At 43.9% G+C, this 20,164-nt stretch overlaps 1 protein-coding gene across 1 annotated transcript in view; it reads left to right on the top strand.

Moving 5' to 3' along the window:
* The window catches only part of LOC133419948 (glucosidase 2 subunit beta-like), a 247,937-nt gene extending 237,264 nt beyond the window's left edge, over positions 1-10,673 (top strand). The window contains exons 6-7 of the mRNA XM_061709453.1: positions 2,989-3,088; positions 9,685-10,673. Of these exons, the coding sequence (XP_061565437.1) occupies positions 2,989-3,088; positions 9,685-9,822 (238 nt within the window). The 3' untranslated portion in view covers positions 9,823-10,673. The remainder of the gene's footprint in view (positions 1-2,988; positions 3,089-9,684) is intronic.
* The last annotated feature ends 9,491 nt before the right edge of the window (positions 10,674-20,164 follow it).

The raw sequence follows: 20,164 nt of genomic DNA, 5'->3' as shown, positions 1-20,164 counted from the left end.
AAATGTGATAATTTATGCATTTTATGTATTTTGATCCAGATCTCTTTGGAGTGAGACATAATAGGGTTCACTACATTCTGTGAGGACTGTGAGAACCTATCAATAGGAGTGAAAGGGGATGACAGCTTGTTTTCAATAGTAACCCACTCTAGCTGGTTGTCTTTTTTCCAGTGATAGGCAATTTTGGCCATTTCAAAGGAGACATAATACAATCTCGGGTCTGGCAATCCCAGCCCTCCTCTGTCTCTAGGAGAGCACATTTTACTAAATTTAATTCTGGGCCTCTTCCTGTCCCATAAGAATTCTTTAATTATTGTATCATACTGTTTAAAGATTTGAGGAGGTACAGTTATTGGCAACATCATTAAAAACTACACATTTTTACGACTTTGACTGCTTTACGGCATATGTCACTTCCCCCTCCTTCCCGATTCGCGGTCGAGATGAAAATGGGCGGGGCGTGGAGCGCAGGGCTCAGCAGCGTAAAGTATTTGTGAAATTGCACCAGTGACTGTTTCACTGTTTATAGACTATTACTGCACATTATATATTATTATATATATATACAGAAAGCAGGATACCTTTTCTATGGGCTACGTTTCTACGTTTCTGTTAAAATATTCACATCCCATATACTGTACAATGTAATCTTTTCTCGCAGTTATTCACAGTTATTATCATGAACATGCATGGAGGTAGGCTGCACATGTAATGTGCGTAAATCAGCTGCTTGGCTCTCTCTCTCTCGGTCTCTCCGCTCCTCACTCACGTCGTTTCCCTTCAGTGGAGGGAAATTTGAATTAGGGCTGATAGTTTTATTTACAATCAGAAAAAGCAAACTTAAACTGATTGACGCGTTCTAACTATATGGAGCGCGCAGCACCTGTAGGCTGAACTACACACACGTATACACTCACTACACACAACAAAGCGTAGCGTTAGTGATGCACCGAATGTTCGGTAACCGAAATTGTTCGGCCGAAAACTGCAAAAAAACACTTTTGGTGTTCGGTGGAATAAGTAGGGAAAAAAACGAACAATTAATAACGGCGTGTGATGGCACAATCAAACAGGGAACAGCGTGGAGTGAGGGAGCGTGTGGTGTTAAATGCTGCAAACATGTCAGTATGTCAGATCATTACTTGGATGTGGGGAAGAAGCAGAGGACACGAGAAATGATCCAGGCTGAGTTGGATTTGGGAAACCGCTTGGTGATGGAGACGGTGACGGGACGCACAGCGCAGGAGATCCGGGAGAGAGCGCAGAGAAAAGTGCCCTCTTCTCTTTTTTCTGATTAAATGCATCCTTGTTTAAGGTATCCCGGTAAATTCCAGTTCCTTTCCATCAGTTTAACATCTTTTTTTTTGCGTTCCGTCTGTTCACTTGGTGAAACAGAAAAGTAGTTTTGAAAGTCCGTCCCGTCTTATTTCATTCACTATCAAAACAAATGCAGCGACGGGGACAGGAGTTTTCCGGCAGTACTCACTGGTGCTCATGGGAAATGTAGTGTTCTTTCTGGTAAAGCACTACCGCTTTTGTCCAAATGAGCCGCCAAACTCAACAAAAGCTGAAAGTTACATTGTGCTGCTTTAAGTGATTGTGTGGATAGTGTGCAAGAGGACAGAAATACCTGTAAAAACAGTATTTTTATATACTTTTTGTACATGAAAGTTTGTCAGTTTGTCGGTAGCAAACCTGTCCCTACAAAAAACACTGTGTCCATCCCTAAAGGCAAATGATATAAAAGTTTACATTCTCTACAATGTCTAGTTTTTTATCTCTAAACTGTTCTTCAAGACTGATCAGTGATTGTGCATTAATACAAGGTGAGTACCTGGAGTAATTATGCAAATCTAAATTAAATCTGACTCAGTATCAGGCCTTCAGTAAACTATATCAATATCCTATTTAGTTTAACGAAGAGAATTTAAATTAAGAAATAAAAAAGAAACATAATAGACCATGAAATAAAGCAGATTAGCTTCCCCAATGCTGAAAACACTCAAAGAACAGAACTGATTTTGCAGTCTTGACCCCCTGTCGAAAGGTCGGTGTGGGCTCATTGATCAAGTGTCGTGTACATGTGACAGGACTGGTGTGAAGCCACTTAACTAAATTAACAGAACAATACTAGGAATTTATAGCTTTTTTCCGCTACCGTTTATCCAGGATGATTAAGAGGCTGGAAAATCGTGGACAAAAAGGTTCTCTGCAGAACCTGAGACCAAGATTGATCTCATTATTCATTCTCAGGCTCCAGTATTGCAAATACAAAACTACGACTAGCTGATGTCGGGCAAGAAATCAAAGCCAAGCACATTTCCGTAAAATCTTCGCTCAGCCATGCAACAAATGTAGAAAAGACCCCATCCAAATAGGATTACAATGTTTTACAAAAATCAATACTGAGCGGCAGCATGACTGCAGTCAACAGCACCTAAAAGAAGCTGCTCAAGCTCAGCAAAAGATCAGAGGAAGTTAGAAAGCATAATGAAATGGCATCTGTCGATGCTGGGTTGGACGGCATCCACCGGCACCCTGGTTTGGTTTAGTTTTTGTTTTGTTTTTTAAACTCCCCTTGAAATGTTTGGCGAGAATGTAATTAGCTAGCACTGGGCAGGCACAAGCACACTCATCTGAGACTGGCAGTGCTGTTTTTTTCTCCACTCCTTCCCCTGTGTGTTGTTGCACAGACTATTAACTCTGACAAAATGGTAATTAATATTTCCCCTCCATTGTTGGGCAGAAGAGAGGACGTGAGAATGCTGGTGCCAAACAAGGCCACTGCCAGACTACCATCTTGCCAGGTTTTTAATTTTTGCTGGGAGAAAAGTGTTTTTCAGTATGCCAGGAGAGTGGGTTAAAAGAATGTTTTTGTGTTAAGTTCGACACAAATGTTCTTAAAAGGCGACTTTGACCACCACATAGGAACTTTGTTTCCGCAGGCGCTTCATCTAAGTTTTTTTTTTCCTTCTATTTTTGCTTCAGAAAGTGGGGGATGTGGGCACAACCATCGAGGAACCAGTACAATCAGATGGTGTATGAGAACGGAGAGCTGTGCTGGCAAGGAGGTCCACGCAGCACTACAGTAAGTACAGTCCCAGAATACTTCACAAACCCCCAGCAAGATCGCTGCAAAAGTATATGAAGGGGGTAAAATGTGTTTAAACCATGAACAAAAAGTTTGAAATACATCACAACCAGTAAATTGTCAACTTTGGTGTCATTTAATTTAATTTTGGTCCTCTTCATGGAGTTAAACAAAACAACACACTTGTTATATACTGATTTATTAGCTGTTATCAGGCTTCTAATAAACATATGGGCATATTGACATCAATTGGTATCTAAACAAGTACAAATATAGGCCAGGGGGGTCCAGATGATTGATAATACGCCTGCCAAACACAGCATTGTTCTCTAACAGGCCATCGGGGCTATTGATGATGTATACCACCCCTCAAGGGACGTCCTGTTTCATTGGTGTAGTTTTCAACCACTACACCTTATCATTTGGTTGAAATGATCAGAGGAAGAGGGAGGGGGTCTCTTTGTAACTGTAACAAAGCTGACCTCCCCCGTGGTCCTTTCAGCCATTGTTTCCTCTACAATGTCGACCCCAGTAGGATCCACTGATTTAGTAACGACCACACCATAACACCCGGTGTTCTTCTAATCACCCAAAAATCAAAGAAGAAGAACAAAGAAGGAGGAACTGGAATGACAATCAACATTAGAGGTGCAGCGATGGCTCCTACCCAAGGGTCTGGCCTTTGTAGCGGCTCCACTCTCAGCACCACCTTATATGACAAAGGAATGGTGTCTTAACGTGCTTTTTGACTTCTAACCTCTCCTCATGCATAGTTGAAATCTCTTCTGGGACCCTTTAAATTGTTAACCCACAGCCTCCATGGGTTTGCATAAGGTTAAAGTATAAAGTTGGGGCCCACTAGAGATTTTCTTACCCGTGATACATGCATGTCGGCCTTGTGAATTGTGAGCAGTCTAGCTCCGTAGCTTCCTCACCTGGTTGGCTGCTCTCACCAGCACACGTAGATGATACGTGTGCATACACTGCAATTCAATTCAATTCAATGTTATTTATATAGCATCTAATACAACAAAAGTTGTCTCCAGACGCTTTCCAGAGAGCCATACCCAGAACATGATCCCCGAGCAGTTATTACATAAACAATGGCAGGTAAAAACTCCCCTAGTGGGAGGAAAACCTTAAGCCAAACAGTGGCAAGAAAAACTCCCCTTTAGGAGGGAAGAAACCTTGAGCAGGACCTGGATCATAAGGGGGGACCCTCCTGCCGAAGGCCAGACTGGGGGTCAGGGACGGCAACAGCACAGCAGGCAGGTGGAAGCAGCAGCAGGATGACCAGGGGTGGGGACCGCAGGCCAGCACGCAGCTCCCGAAGCTCCGGTCCAATCAGCAAGTCCCAGGTTGGGGTGCAGGGTCGGGGAAAGGTTGAAAAGGGGCAGGGCCAGGGAGAGGAGTCTTGAGGGATGAACCTTCTCCCCCGCCTGAAAGGGGCCGTTATCCTGCCCCCCTCACTCCCACACTGCAGGATCCGGTGTTTTGCATTCAGAGATGCTCTTCGCCACCGGCAGATGATGCTGCAACATGGACAAAAGAGAAAAAAGAGAAGAGAAGGGGGGGCCAGCACAAGAAACTACAGGAGCGACTCTAACACCCTACAGTGCAATGGGAGCAATGAATGAAAAAACCCAACCAGAATGCCATTTCCTGCCTTAAGCAGAACCAAGCAGAACCAAATGAATACCACCCCCCGATTTTGGTCCCTAAGAAGTCCCTAAGAAGTCCCTGAAAATTCCCGTTATGGGACGGCTTCTGATGATGGAGATAAGCAGCAGTGGTTGGTGTCCTGTAAACCTACTGTGGACCCTCTAATGAAAGTCCCCCTGCGGTCACAGTGAAAGGAGGAGTTGGTGGCTGGGGTTGTGGTACTGCCGTCAGCCATCAATCACAAGCATCAATCACAAGCATCAATCAGAAGGGCTGTTATTCGATCTCCGGCCTCCTCCACAGCTAACTGATCAGTCAACAGTGTACAAGTGTTTAGAACCACATTATCTTCTTGACATTTGCTGCAGTACCTGATGTAAACTGCCTCCATCCTTTTTTCCTGTGGTCCAATTGATCAGCTAATCGGCAGCTGCTTGTTCTCTGTTTGGCATTTGCCACAGTAGTCGATAGGAAGAGTTGTGCAATTATATCACCTAGCAATGTAGATAAGTAAGGGAAGAAAAAAGCCAAAGAAAACTTTCAGGCCCTGGTCTGAATCCCGGTTTGGTTCTTTTTTTGTGTTGCATTTCTTTGTTCTCTCTGTACCATGTGCTTTTTCTCCTTTTTACAGTACTATAACAGCAATGTTAGGCTCTTTGTTTGCTAAATCTGAATAGGACTCCTACAAACATCCACTCCTGCTCATACTCCCTCCTACGGCCTCACGGTCCGTGAGCAGGAACAGTTGTTTGTCTGCGTGTGGTGCAGTGACGGACTGTCCTTCTACACCACACTAACTGAACCGTGTGAATTGGGCATAGAAAATAGATGGATGAAGAAATTGAAAATAAAGGCTTTTCTTTTTCGGAAGGCCTGGTTCTGACACTGATGTGAAAAGAACAAAAGAAAGAATGACAAAGTTCTAACAATTTTAGCAATGTAGCAAATCCAGTGTGAAAGTTCCTGCGGTGGCGTTGGCCGTACGAGCGGCAAGTGGACTGAGGGAAAACTGGAAAAGACAGCCAAACGAAGCTTCTCTCTCTGCATTAATCAGAGACCATTCGGAGCCCTCTCTGCTCCCTGCACGCTTCATCCCGCACATCAGCATTTCAACAATGAGCCCCTTGGTCAATCAGTTAAAACATTCAGCTCTCATGGCCCATCAGCAGCCTGGCCAAAAGATGTTTTGTCTAAAGCCAAGTAATTTAAACCGACTTGCTCCCCCTCTCTTTGTCAGTCCACATCGGTTTTTACGGGTTACGCTGCTCTGTTTTCACTCTCGTGCTGCTTTTTCTCTGCCTTCGACTATCACCAGCCCTTCCTCTTTCGGTCACTTTTACGAGAAGCATTTATATTTTGTGAGAGATTTTGCTCAATTAAAAATGTAGCACATTTAATCATCTAGTTTTCTTTGCCTCGCCTCCTCTTCAAATCAGAGTCCAATAAATGTCGTTTGTAAATGTATGTACTCATGCCATGCTGGGGCCCCCTTTGAGGAGACTAAATTGAATTCCTTTGATACGACCCCAGCACCGTGTGCAGACAGCATAAATGAAGTCTCGTCAGAAGTCGATGCTCATTATATTTAAAATGCTGAAACTCAGCTCCGGGTAGTGCTCTCTCTCACGGTGGTGAAATACTCTGCTCTCTTCATACTCGAGTAGGGACCAGTGATGTATTGTTTGACTCTTGGTAATCCAAATTCAGGCAGTATGAAGTTAATCTTATAAGTCTGCGGGGAAGAGGTGAAGTCAACTGTTTCATTTATTAATTAAATACTGTGGCTTTTGTACGTGAGCAGTGACTACATTTACCACAAGTGTAACAGCAGAATCCCAACCAGCGGATGAGCTGCTCTAGTTTGGCAAATTAATCTAGTGAGGTTTACTCTACATGGATGTGGCAGGTGATTAAACAGTTCTTGATTGAACATTATGCTAAAATAAAGCGTTTTAATTAAAACAGACCAATCCCTGAATCTTAATTTTTAGGTTTTAATCCATGAACATTTTATTTGGAAGGCCAGGGCACCATAGAAATACAGGATACCAATATAAAGTACGAACAAGAGTCATCAATTTTGGATGAAATGTATTTATTTTGGCAAACATTTGTTCACGCAAAACACTCGTAAAGTCCCAAGTTTTAACTCTTGAACAGAAAATCCCAAATCTGACTCCAGAAAACTTTGAATCAAAGGAGTTCATGGTCGACTCAATGACCCAGGATAGGAAAGCCAGGAAACTCCAACCATCATCGCTCCGCCACCGTGCTTAAAGGAGCATGAGGCAAGAATAAGAAATGAGACTCATTAGCGCCACGACGACCGTCGGGGTTCCTGCAGCCAACAGCGAAGCCGGCACGGGAGCGCGCACGGGCTCCTTACTTCTTTGCGGCTAACGCTACTTAGCACGTTAGGCCACTCCGACTCCTTGGTAATCTCATGTGATTTTCAAATCAAGCTCTAAATCAGACTTACAATGTTATCTTACCTGGTCAGTAGGAAATGAGCCATGTCAGCATCTGTTTTCAGTCCCAATTCAAGTTGAAGCTGCCTCCATGACTCAAACGCGTATCCAATGTTTACTCGTGTGCCTGCCCGTTTTTGCTCGTAATTTCTTTTCGACTCGCGACTTGTCTCTGATAAAGGCTTCGTTTTCTTCTTGGTAGCACTTTTTAGTGGGCTTTGAGTGGTGCTGGGTCGTTTGCCGGCTGTGGAAGAATCCATGTCTACCCAAACAGAAGTTTGTATCCACCGCGCTCGTCTTCTTCCTGTATCCAAGCCGAGCGCCGTCGAGAACGTGCATGCAGCGTCATGTGAAGTCACATCTGCAGGACAGCGCGGGAAATTCGGCCCCAGCACTGCAGCACATTTTGCAGCACGAAGCCTGTTCAAGGCAACGGAGAGATACACTAGAGGGCTCATTCTTTTTGGTTTGGAACGCTTCATATGACATTATTACTAGAAAACTTAAAACGTATACGCATTTTTTTTCATAAATCCTGCCTCATGCTCCTTTAACAGTGGATATTACATGTTTATACTCTTTGGTGTTCACCAGATTCATAGATGAGCATGATTGGCAGACATCTTCTTGTTGCTCCTGTCTATTCAGAGGACATTGTTCCAGATGTGGGATGGTTTATTCAGATGCAACATCACAGAGCTGTGTTTCTCCTGGCAACCCCTTCCAAACAAACCATATTCAGTGGAAGAACATGATAAATCCTTTCAGTATCCTTAATGTAGCCAGTTTCTGTGGTGTGCTTAGTGAAGAACGGTGCCCCGATAATTCTGTTGTTCATGTGGTGCAAAAACACACAAAACAAAACTTTATTTCACAAAAGAAAATCACTAAATCTTAATATTTTATTCCCCAATACTGTTATAGTGACCTGGTGGTAATTGTAGTAGTAGTAGTAGGTAGTAGTGGAGTAGAAGATTTATGAATGAATATTCTCTACTGGCCCATTAACATACTAGCTAAACTTCTGTGGATTATGATTTAGTATAATTATTATTAAATATCTGTAGTTTAAACTGGGATTGTCCGTTACTCAGGACACGTATGTGTCCACCTACAGACATGGACGTAACATTTCTTCTACAACATTGTCCCAGACTTTCTCTTGTTGCGTCTCTCGGGGGGTCACTCTGTTTTTGCTTTACCATGATTATACCTGCAAACCAGTCGCTTTTCTGCTAAATTTGACATTTTGAATCAAAATATATCACTTTCATGAATTGTGTAGATCCAGAGGTTTTTTTTTTTAATTTTTTAATTTACTTGGCTACTTAACAGCAACTTAGACAGCATATTATATTTTTCAATATTTACCTCAAAACTGATGCCAGCGTCCATTGAAAATGTTGCAAACTGAAAGATTTAATGGGAACAAAGCAATGCCCTTATCTTGATTGTGAAAGGGCAAAAAACCCGGCAGGTAGTTTGACAACATTTCCTAAAGATAAATAAATGTTCCTTCAAATTTAATTTAAAACATTTGTTCAAATATCACCAGACGTGATGTATTTCAGAAATTGCTTACCCTACCTTTAAGTTATGTTAAAAACGACCCGAGCCCTTGTCATTGCAGATCCTGGCTGGAGAGTCAACAAACTTCTTTATCCCACTAATATCAATTCCTAGTTTACGTCCCTGGTGGACATGATGATTCTTTTTATCCTTTTTATTTTATTTGATTAAAAACAAAACCAGAAATGTGGCTTTTCCATCTTAAAGCTAAAACTCACAACAGTCATGCAAGAACATACCACCAAGCAGCAAAAAGCTTCTTAATGTGTTTGTTGCAAGAATGAAAGAAAACATCTAGCTAACAGAACAAAAGAGCCTATTTTTAATTCTAAACACGGGACAAAACCAAATCTGCTCGAAACTTCAGCACAATTATCCCTGTCAAGTTAGTATCTGTACCTCTTCAGGTGCTTTTGTTCACCAAAGGGATTGCCTGTTCAGGGCGCAGTGTGATGTGAGCGGTTGCTATGGAAACCACCTCGAAGCAGAATAAGTTGTTTTTTCCTTCCGCTCTCTTTTAGCAGGCGCCGGTGTCACCTATTAAAGTCATGACAGCGGTAATCACATCCTCCCTTGTCCTGCTCACATGTGGGATGACAGCAGTGAAGTCCCATTATCTCACAATGTCCCATAAGTGTGCACTCCGCTGACATGAAACGTGCAAGTAATTACCCATATGTATTCGGGCTGCAAAGTATCAATTATTGATATGATGCCACTTTTTAGCAGCATTTGAAAAAAGGTTGGCTTTTTTTTTTTTTTTGTTTAATGAAGAAAATCCCATCTTCAGTCATGTCTCTTTGTTAGATAACACTGGCAGGGCTCCTGTCTCGGGTTAACAATGCCTCTTCTCCTCACACAACCTTAACTTTTTCTTCTTTGTGCTTTTTCTAGGTCACACTGACATGCGGAACGGAGACAGCCTTGCGATCAGTGAAGGAACCGAGCAAATGCCAGTACATCATGGACTTGCAGACTCCTGTGGCCTGTCAGCCGGTGCTGCAGCAGAGGGACGTGCACAGCGAGCTGTGACCGCTCCCCGTCCTGGTCCTAGCCCGGGAGAACTTGGACCCCTGCCTCTCTCGGGTGGCCTGCAGTGGCAGGCCCGGGTCCCCGGGGCCCCCCCCCCGATATCCGCGTTGTCACAACGTGTATACTTCCCAGCAAGTTTGTCTGAGGTCATGTTGTGTTTTTCAGGAACGTTGCTCCACGACCACTTTAGTTTTTATTTATTGGTTCAGATATGTTTACATCCTGTTCTCTGTTACAGTTTGCAATGAGCATTTATTGAATAGTCTTATAACACTTACTTGTGAGGCCCACCAATATTACTGGGTAAATTAGATAAGTAATAAAATAAGAATAGATCAGTTGTAGTATCTTAGAGCATTGGTGTTATTACTGCTTTAAACAACTACTTGTTCATATGCACAAAAAGAAAGGGCTATGTTCCTCCACCTGACTGTAGAGGTGCTTTATTACAGCTTTACTAAAGTATTTACTTAAATCCTACTCCAGTTAAGTATACATCTGAACTATTATTCAGAATCTACTAGAAAAGAAAATACAAAAAAAAACACCTCAGTGAACTGCTGTACTGAAACAATGAAATGTTGTTCTGATCACGAGCAGAGTACAGTAGATCACCTCGTCTGTCATAGGTCAGGGTTAGTTCCTTGGTGTGCATCTTTACTCTTTGATGCCTCACAATGGGCAAATTATTGCTATCTTTTGTTCCCTTTGGTTTGGTTCCCATGAATGTGGAAGTGCCACCTTAAAGTCAAATCTTAAAAGACGTGAAGACTACAAACTCTTAAATGTCCTTATGACTAACTGAACACATAAATATATTGTGGAACACTGATGTATAAGTTGTGTAATGTAAGACAAACACAAACAACAAACAACAAAACATTCCAGTTTAATTTCATCTGCACTTTAATAACACACTTTAATAACATCTGAACATAACTCAACTTGTGACTGAAAATTCCCATTTCTAAAAAGGTCAGGAATAGTGAAATGAGCCACAGACATTTGTTCTTTACTGGCGGAACCGGATCAACCTCAAAACTGAGGTTTTAGGAGGTTATACTGAACCTCTGGAGCCAGTCCTGAACCCCACGGGCTAAAAGGATCAGGGAATCAACGAGTTCTTCTTTTCCACAGTTGCCTCGTGTGCTCAGGATCGGTTGGTACATTTGCTTGGCTGGTTTGGTTTTTATGAATTTTGAACTAAAAAGGAACAAACTGGATTGCAACCGTATTACATGTTGGGAATTGGTAAATCCACATCAGCTAAAAGGCCTGGAGCAGAGGCAGAGTATAAAACCTGGTTTATACGCTGCCTACAACGTCCTGGCATTTCTACTTCTGCATAATTGTTTACGTAGATGTGTAATGACACCACCCACCACTAGGTGGCAGTGTAAGTTGTTTTTCTGCAGCACCGTAGTTCAGTGCCGAGTTTCCTTTTGTTTACTTCCTGTATGTAACGGAGCAGATAAAGTACATTTAATGTGCGTTGGAGCTGATAAATGTTGAGCATCAGTAGTTTTTACAGACGCCATCGTTCCAGGTTTTCAATAAAGCTTTGAACAGTGCTGGTCTCCTTAGTCGTCTTGCTGCTTGATGCAAAAAATCGGACTCTTCTGAAACGGAGTAACATCTTCAACATGGTTGTTTCCCGGACTTAAAGATGACTGAAGAAATTGAGGCAGGAATATCAACCCACCAAGGGAAGACAGACAGAAACATCGTGGGCTTTGCTTTTCTCAGTAGACAGTACTGCGATACTGAATAAATGTGTAAAGTATTGTTGAATTTCCCATTTAAGTAGAATTTTACTCTTGAGAAAACGTTCAAATGATTTCAGAAGCAAATGTAAATTAAAGCTGCCCCCCCCCCCCCCCCCCCCCCGGGTTGTCAAACCATTCAAAAGTTATGGCAGAAAGTAGGAACTATCAAATATGGACCAATCAGATGAAGGGCGCTCGCGCTTTTTGGTGTCTATCATCGCCACGGTAACGCTTTTGACTGAGAAAAGTAATGCGCGTCGTCGCAGGATCGAGATGCACATTTTGATGTATAACACACCTGGGTGCACGTTAAGGTTCGGGCAAAGAAACGGCCGAAGAAATGGCATAAATTGCGGCAAAATTACACGATTAATTCAAAATGGCTGACTTCCTGTTCGGTTTCGGCCATGGCGCCAAGAGACTTTTCTTTAAGTTGTGACATGATACAGGTGTGTACCGATTTTCGTGCATGTACGTCAAACCGTATTGTGGGGCTTGAGGCACAAAGTTTTCAAGGGGGCGCTGGTGAGCCATTAGGCCACGCCCATTAATGCAAACCATTAAATATCACATTTTTCACCAGGCCTGGCTTGGTGCAAAATTTGGTGACTTTTGGGTCACGTTTAGGGGGAAAAAAGGCCCTCCTTTCGTCACAAGAAAAATAAAAAGGAGAAAAACAAAGAGGAGAACATCTCCTACAGATACAACAGGGCCTTCGCACTGTCAGTGCTCGGGCCCTAAAAATCATACATCTATAGTTGGCTCGGGCCTATTACTGATTTGTGCAGTACAGCCAGATTAATATCTAGTTTCTCAATATTTTCAGATTTTGAATTCTTATTCTCAATTGAAGGTAAGGATTATTGATTAGTGAAGATCAGAGCAGCCTCAGCAATCTGCTCCTTGCTCTGCCTGTCTATGATCTTATGTAACGGACTGTGATGTTTCTGCACCAGAGCCCTCTGCTCATTAAGCGGGAGTGAAATCAGCTGTCAGGTATCCAATCGGCGGGCTGATCTATGGGTGCCCTGCCGGGGCAGCCGGGTGGATGTTTGCCTGCCAGCGGTGCACTAGCCTCGGGCCCCGGAGCTCAGGGACTGCTGCTCTTTATTTATCGCTCACATCCATACACTATTTGAGGGGGAATCTAACCATCATTTACTTTCACGCTTGGTTTTCAGAGTAATAGTCGGTCTGCTTTAAAAGAGCAAAAGCTTTTCAAAACTCATATAATATAAAGAGACTGAAACAAAACACCATTTGGTAATGCAGCTAAAACACTGCCGCTCACATTTTGATTACACTAATCTTGCATTTGTAAAGACAGACACCCAAATCAATTAGCTGAACTGGCCCCTAAAAAAAGTATTTAAAATAAAAAGAAATCAAGAAACCAACCAAAACATCTATTAGTGTTTGGTTTGTTTGAGTTTTTTTTTTAAACATTTCGCCCTAAACTAGCATTTCAACCAAGCACCAGATGCCAGACATGATATAAAAACAGGAAGCGTTTGTAACAGCTGGAGACGCTGCCGGTCACCCAGACGGAGTCAGGAGTCAGCATTACGTTGTTGGGGAGCAACAAAAAAACCTTATTATACTGGAGCGCTGCCATATGGTAACCATGTGATTTAGTCTCGTAAAGAAGTTTAACTTTCTCTTGATGAAACCTGCTCCTCCAACCCTGCAGGGTTGATGGTCTGCAGGGTATTAACAACTCCTCACTCTGCTGGAAGATCATCATGTGTTCAATTACTCGCGTGCATCACCCTACACAGCGTGGGTGGATTCCACGTTGGAAGATTTTGGTCTAGATGGACAGTTTATTAAAAGAAGAAAAAAAAACACTCATCCGGCACTTTTTTTTTTTGTTTTATTATTATTATTTAGCTGACTGGCCAGTGATAGATTGCTCCACATAAAGAATAAAAAGCCGGAGTAGTGGGAAGGATTCAGCAGGGAAACTGAGCACACACGCTAGCAGATTCTTACACACCTCCATTCAGTGCATTTGCACATGAAGGGGCAGGGATGGAAAGTCTTTCCAGTTGAGTGTAGGCGTATTTTTGTGTTGACTCCAAATTGCTAAAAGGGCCCAGAGGCTTTTCATTGCATTAAATCTCCGACTCAGCTTTGGAGAAAGTAGTTCATGATACCTGTTCTCCGGAGTGAGAGACGGCGGGGCCCGACTGACTGACTGACTGGTCGACTGACGCCCACTAAAACCCGATGCCGGTTGCACTCATTTGGAGATAGTTTTTTATCCTCCTTCTTTGAAGGGAGGCCAGCCGCACCCTCGGGCTGAGAGGGAAGGAAAGAAGAGGAAGGGTCTGGTGTTGAGCCGGCGTGCGACAGAAGCATCCAGCTCTCCCTCACATCACGATGGAGACGCCTGAACACACGGAGGCCAGAGGAATATCAGGAACAAAGTCACAGGTGGTTAACACGCCTGAAGAAGCTACTTAACCTCAACTGATGTCAGTAGTTTCCAGTGTTGGGACTAACGCGTTACAGTGACGCCATTAGTTTTAGCAGTAACTAATACTCTAACGCATTACTTTTTAAATTCAGTAACTCAATTACTGTTACCAAACAGGTGCGTTACTCCGTTATTTCTGCAGCTACAGTGAAGTTTTTTTCCCCCACAGCGGAGACCAGAGGAAACGTAGTGTGTGTGTGTGTGTGTGTGTGTGTGTGTGTGTGTGTGTGTGTGTGTGTGTGTGTGTGTGTGTGTGTGTGTGGATTCAAAAACATGACTGTCATGGCGAGCCAAGAGAGCAAGGCGAGTTTCGCAACGTGGATATATTGTCATTACAGTAATCCCTGGTTTTTCGCGGGGGTTACGTTCCAAAAAGAACCCGTGATAAGTGAAATCCGCGAAGTAGCAACCTTTTTTTATTTTACAATTATTATACAAGGCTTCAAATTGCGGAGATCAGCACCACCTCGCACCTATTTTCACTTCTGACTGCCGCTGCATCCTGACTCGCTCTGTAGCGTCTTTTTCTCCTAAAGCTGCGGTGCAGGTGTGTTTTTTCCAGAGAAGAACATAGTTATGGGTAGTCGCTCTTTTTTCTTCTGGGCAAAAAGATTCTTATAAACCGACATGCCACCATTGGTTATATCTGAGACTGTAATGAACGATTCATCAAAGAGTCCCGTTCCTGAGCTGCTGCTGAAGCTCATTGGCCGTTCTCAGCTTGTTGCTAAGCAACCAACGTTATTGATACAGGAATGGAAGAAGCGGGGAGACTGTTTAGCCAATCAGAATGCAGAACACGATGCACAATGCAAATCCATACAGTACCTGCTGAAATGAAGGCTAGAGCGGCATTAATGGGAGCATTTAAAAGGCTCTGTTGCCACGGCTATGGCGTAGGCTACGGCTTCCCTACGGCGTAGGCTACGGCGTAGGCTACGGGGTAGGCTACGGCGGGACCGAGCCGCTCTGGAAATAACTACATACTGGGGGTCCGTGGCAGAGGGGAGGGAGGGGGGTTACACTGGGACACTGTGAGCCGCGGAGGACACGTGGGAAGTGAACACAGGGGGCTGGAAGCGAGTGCGCGCATGGGACGGGGCGGGGGGGTCGTGGGCGGCATGAAGGCATCTGATTGGTTCTTTCCCCCCCTGCCATTGTCCTGGACCAATCTGTTTCATTCGGACCGAATGAAACAGATTGGTTAGAGTTTTTACAGGATTAAAGCTGGGAGGGGGAGGAGGGGGCAGGGCTTAGAGGAGGTGCCACTTTCAAATCTTGCTAGCTCTCCAAAATCATGGATAATACGTTTAATGGGGGCATTTAAAATAATGTTGTTTTTCTAAGTAACTAAAAAGTTACTTTTCATAGTAACTCATTACTTTTTGGTCTAAGTAACTGAGTTACTTTTTAATGAAGTAACTAGTAACGGTAACTAGTTACTATTTTTCAGTAACTAGCACAACACCGGTAGTTTCTCGTTTCTTAAACAACCATGTAGAAGATGTTACTCCGTTTCAGAAGGGTCTGATTGTTGCATCAAGCAGCAACACGACTGAGGAGACAGCTAGAAATTGGGTTGAGCTCTGTTCAAAGCTTTATTGAAAACCTGGAACGATGGTGAACGGTGAGCCGTCGTCTTTAATCAGGGAAAAACGTCTGGAATTTGAAATGATTCCTAAACTTTTGGTAAAATTGAATCAAAGGAAAACTTGAAAGGGAACATCAAAGGGCCATTTCCATCCGGTCGACATCAGCTTTTCACCCGCCATACCTGAAACAGTTTGATGATAAAGAAAAATGGCGCCACTTCTTCCGGTCTTCAAGTCCAGCCGTCCAGCTAAACCTGGAAGATGGTTCTCCTCTAAACCGATGCTCGTTTCACTAATGATGCTGTTCATTTAAGTTCTGTGGTACACTTCACTTCATTAGTGTTAACAAGTTGGCAAATCATGACACTTTAAGGAAAGATTATTTTTTTCAGTCATACAAGTTACATTCCATCTATCTGCTGCTTCTGTTAACTCCTCAGTTATTTCACACACTCGTCTGGTCCCGCACATATGGACAAAGATCCAGAGATGTTCTAATCTACCAACAAATCCTATCAAATGGGATTGGAGGACAGCCCTAGTAATGCTACAGTATATCTATACAAGACTTTTCTCCCCCAAATACAACTTAGTTTTAGTTAGATTTAGTTTTAAAGGCAGTAATCCTGTTAGTTAGTTACTTGTTAGTTACTTGTGAAAGCAACGTCTCCCAAAAGTCTGTGCTACACAACTTGCAGGAAGGTTGTATGTAGTTATGCGTAATTTATCCAACTACGCACATGATCTACGTACAGGACTTGCATCGCAGTTGTGCGTTAATGTTTGAGCTGCTCTGTAATTACACCATCAAACACTAAATGGCAGAGTAGATTATTTTAAACCGAGTTAATGTTGTAACTTCACCTGCCTCTGGTAAAATGCTGCCAGTCATGAGACACGCTGGTTGGTTGTTGTACGCAGCACTGCGTACAAAAGTTTCTATTACAAGGTTTTAACGTTCACATCAAGCATATGTCCCCTGTGATTTAATGTGTTTAATGGGATTAGTTACAAGAGAGTTTGTCACTGCGTCTGTTGTGGTAAATCTGCAGATATTAATGAAATGCACATGTCAACTTCACCAGCTTGCTTATGTGCTCAAATAATGTTGCTTTTTTGTAGTTTGCTGTTTAATCTGTCTGTGGAGTCAAATCGTATCAACCCGTGGTTTTATTCAGAAAATAAATGACAGCACAAAACAATAAAAAAAGCCTTTTGTCCATCATTTTCTACCTCAAGCCCCACGATACGGTTTGACGTACATGCACGGAAATCGGTACACACCTGTATCATGTCACAACTTAAAGAAAAGTCTCTTGGCGCCATGGCCGAAACCGAACAAGAAGTCGGCCATTTTGAATTAATCGTGTCATTTTGGCGAAATGTATGCCATTCCTTCGGCAGTTAATACGACCTGAACCGCAACGTGCACCCAGGTGTGTTATACATCAAAATGTGCGTCTCCATCATGCCACTACACGCATTACTTTTCTCAGTCTGGACATGTTAATCTTGTGGCACATAGTTGGTTTGATGGGTTGCTGTAAAGCTATGGAGGTAGAGAATGTGTTTGAGATGTTGCAGGACTGAGTTCAATTCTATGCAAAACTATCAGAAAGTTACGCCAAGGAATGCTATGTCAAATATTAAATGTGAGAATTAGTCTTTTTTTTTAATTTAAATAGGAGTACCTGTTTGTGTTGAGGTTCAGTGCCCTCTTCAACATGTTCTTTAACATGTTGAACATTTCGAAAGCTTGAAACAAAGGACAAAAGATAAAAAGTTTTCAGTGCAGTTAAACTTGTGTCCTGGTGTAGCTCATCTTGGAACAAAGAGGCTTTTAATGCAGAGGTTATTGGACCAAACCTTATACCTGGACCACTTTTAAAAAAACGTCCTTCTACTGACGATTGAAAACTGGCCAGGAAGCCTGGGAAAGAGGCAAGATTGTGGGGCCTCAAGACTGAGTTCAATTCCCGCCAGAGGTCTTCAGCCCGTTGACTTTAAGTAGCACAAATCAACTTTAAGAGTTCAACACACAAAATGAAAAGATAAATATACTAAGAGAAATGTCTTCCCCCAAGGATACTGGTGGTGTGGAGGGTTTGCTCAGGGCTATAAGGTGCCAATGAAATGGTGGAGTATGCAGGTTCAAACCCGCAGTATCTGGAGAGGTAGTGGCATCAGACCTTATACCCGAACCACTTTTAAAATGACGTCCTTCTACTGACGATTGAAAACTGGCCAGGAAGCCTGGGAAAGAGGCAAGAATGTGGCGCCTCATGGTAAAGAGCTGTACATTGTTAAAGACACTGAGAGTTCAATTCCTGCCAGAGGTCTTCAGCCCGTTGACTTTAAGTAGCACAAATCCACTTTTAGAGTTCAATGCTAAAAATGAAAAGATAAATGCACTAAGAGAGATGTCTTCCCCCCAAGGATACTGGTGGTGTGGAGGGTTTGCTCAGGGCTATAAGTCGCCAATGAAAAGGTGGTGCATGCTGGTTCAAACCATCCTCAGTATCTGGAGGCATCAGACCTTATAATTGGACCACTTTTTAAATGATGTCCTTCAACTGAGGACTGAAAACTGGCCAGGAAGCCTGCAAAGGAGGCAAGTATGTTGTGCACCATGGAAGAGTGCCACACGTTGTTAAACAGACTGTGAGTTCAATTCCCGCCGGACTTTTTCATCCAGTTGTCTTTAAGTAGAACTAAATCCACTTATAGAGTTCAACACACAAAATGAAAAGATAAATGCACTAAGAGAGATGTCTTCCCCCAAGGATACTGGTGGTGTGGAGGGTTTGCTCAGGGCTCTAAGGTGCCAATGAAAAGGTGGTGCATGCTGGTTCAAACCCGCAGTATCTGTAGAGGCATCAGACCTTGTACCTGGACCACTTTTAAAATGACTACCTTCTACTGACGATTGAAAACTGTCCAGGAAGCCTGGGAAAGAGGCAAGAATGTGGCCCCTCATGGTAAATAGCTGCACATTGTTAAAGAGATTGTGAGTTCAATTCCTGCCAGAGGTCTTCAGCCCGTTGACTTTAAGTAGCACAAAATACACTTTTAGAGTTCAACGCTAAAAATGAAAAGATAAATGCACTAAGAGAGATGTCTTCCCCCCAAGGATACTGGTGGTGTGGAGGGTTTGCTCAGGGCTATAAGGCGCCAATGAAAGGGTGGTGCATGCTGGTTCAAACCCTCCCCATCCTCAGTATCTGAAGGGGTAGAGGGATCAGGGAGGATGAGAGGGCAGGAGCGCTAGGGGGATGAGGTAAGATGAGGAGGGCTTGGTGGGGGTCAGGTAAGATGATGAGGGCTTGGTGGGTCAGGTAGGATGAGGAGGGCTTGGTGGGTCAGGTAGGATGAGGAGGGCTTGGTGGGTCAGGTAGGATGAGGAGGGTTTGGTGTGGTCAGGTAGGATGAGAGGGCAGGAGGGCTTGGTGGGGTCAGGTAGGAGAAGGAGGGCTAGGGGAGTCAGGTAGGATGAGGAGGGCTTGGTGGGGTCAGGTAGGATGAGAGGGCAGGAGGGCTTGGTGGGGTCAGGTAGGAGAAGGAGGGCTAGGGGAGTCAGGTAGGATGAGGAGGGCTTGGTGGGGTCAGGTAGGATGAGAGGGCAGGAGCGCTAGGGGAATGAGGTAGGGTGAGGAGGTTAGTGGGGATGAGGTAGGATGAGGAGGGCTTGGGGAGTCAGGTAGGATGAGGAGGGGTCAGGTAGGATGAGGGGAGCAGGAGGACTAAAGGAGAAAGGCAAGGGGGATCAGGGTGTAAGAGGTGGGCTAGGGACATAAGGAAGGAGGGGGGGATCAGGTAATTACCCTTTTCAAAGCTTTGATTTGTAAAAGGCCCTATCACCTAATCCACCCACCATATCCCCTGAGCTAGCCTGCCTCTCTTCTTGCCTCCTCATCCTTCCTAACCCCCCAAACCCTTCTCAACCTTCCTGACCCCACCAAGCCCTCCTCTTCCTACCTCTGGCCCTTCAGCTGTCCTCTTACTCCCTACTAGCCCTCCTCATCCCATCTGACCTCCCTAGCCCTCCTCATCCTATCTGACCCCCCTAGCCCTCCTCATCCTCATCCTACCTGAGCCCCCTAGCCCTCCTCATCCTACCTGAGCCCCCTAGCCCTCCTCATCCTATCTGACCCCCCTAGCCCTCCTCATCCTACCTGAGCCCTCCTCATCCTCATCCTACCTGACCCCAGCAAGCCCTCATCATCCTACCTGACCCCTCCTCATCCTACCTGACCCCTCCTCATCCCATCTGACCCCCCTAGCCCTCCTCATCCTATCTGACCCCCCTAGCCCTCCTCATCCTATCTGATCCCCCTAGCGCTCCTGCCCTCTCATTCTCCCTGATCCCTCTAGCCCTTCAGATACTGAGGATGAGGATGGTTTGAACCAGCATGCACCACCCTTTCATTGGCACCTTATAGCCATGAGCAAACCCTCCACACCACCAGTATCCTTGGGGGGAAGGCATCTCTCTTAGTGCATTTATC

The sequence above is a fragment of the Cololabis saira genome, chromosome 20, assembly GCF_033807715.1.
Source record: "Cololabis saira isolate AMF1-May2022 chromosome 20, fColSai1.1, whole genome shotgun sequence".
NCBI classification, from domain to species: Eukaryota; Metazoa; Chordata; class Actinopteri; order Beloniformes; family Belonidae; genus Cololabis; species Cololabis saira.
The sequence above is the reverse complement of the archived record's forward strand: the minus strand, read 5'-3'. Positions and strand labels throughout refer to the sequence as shown.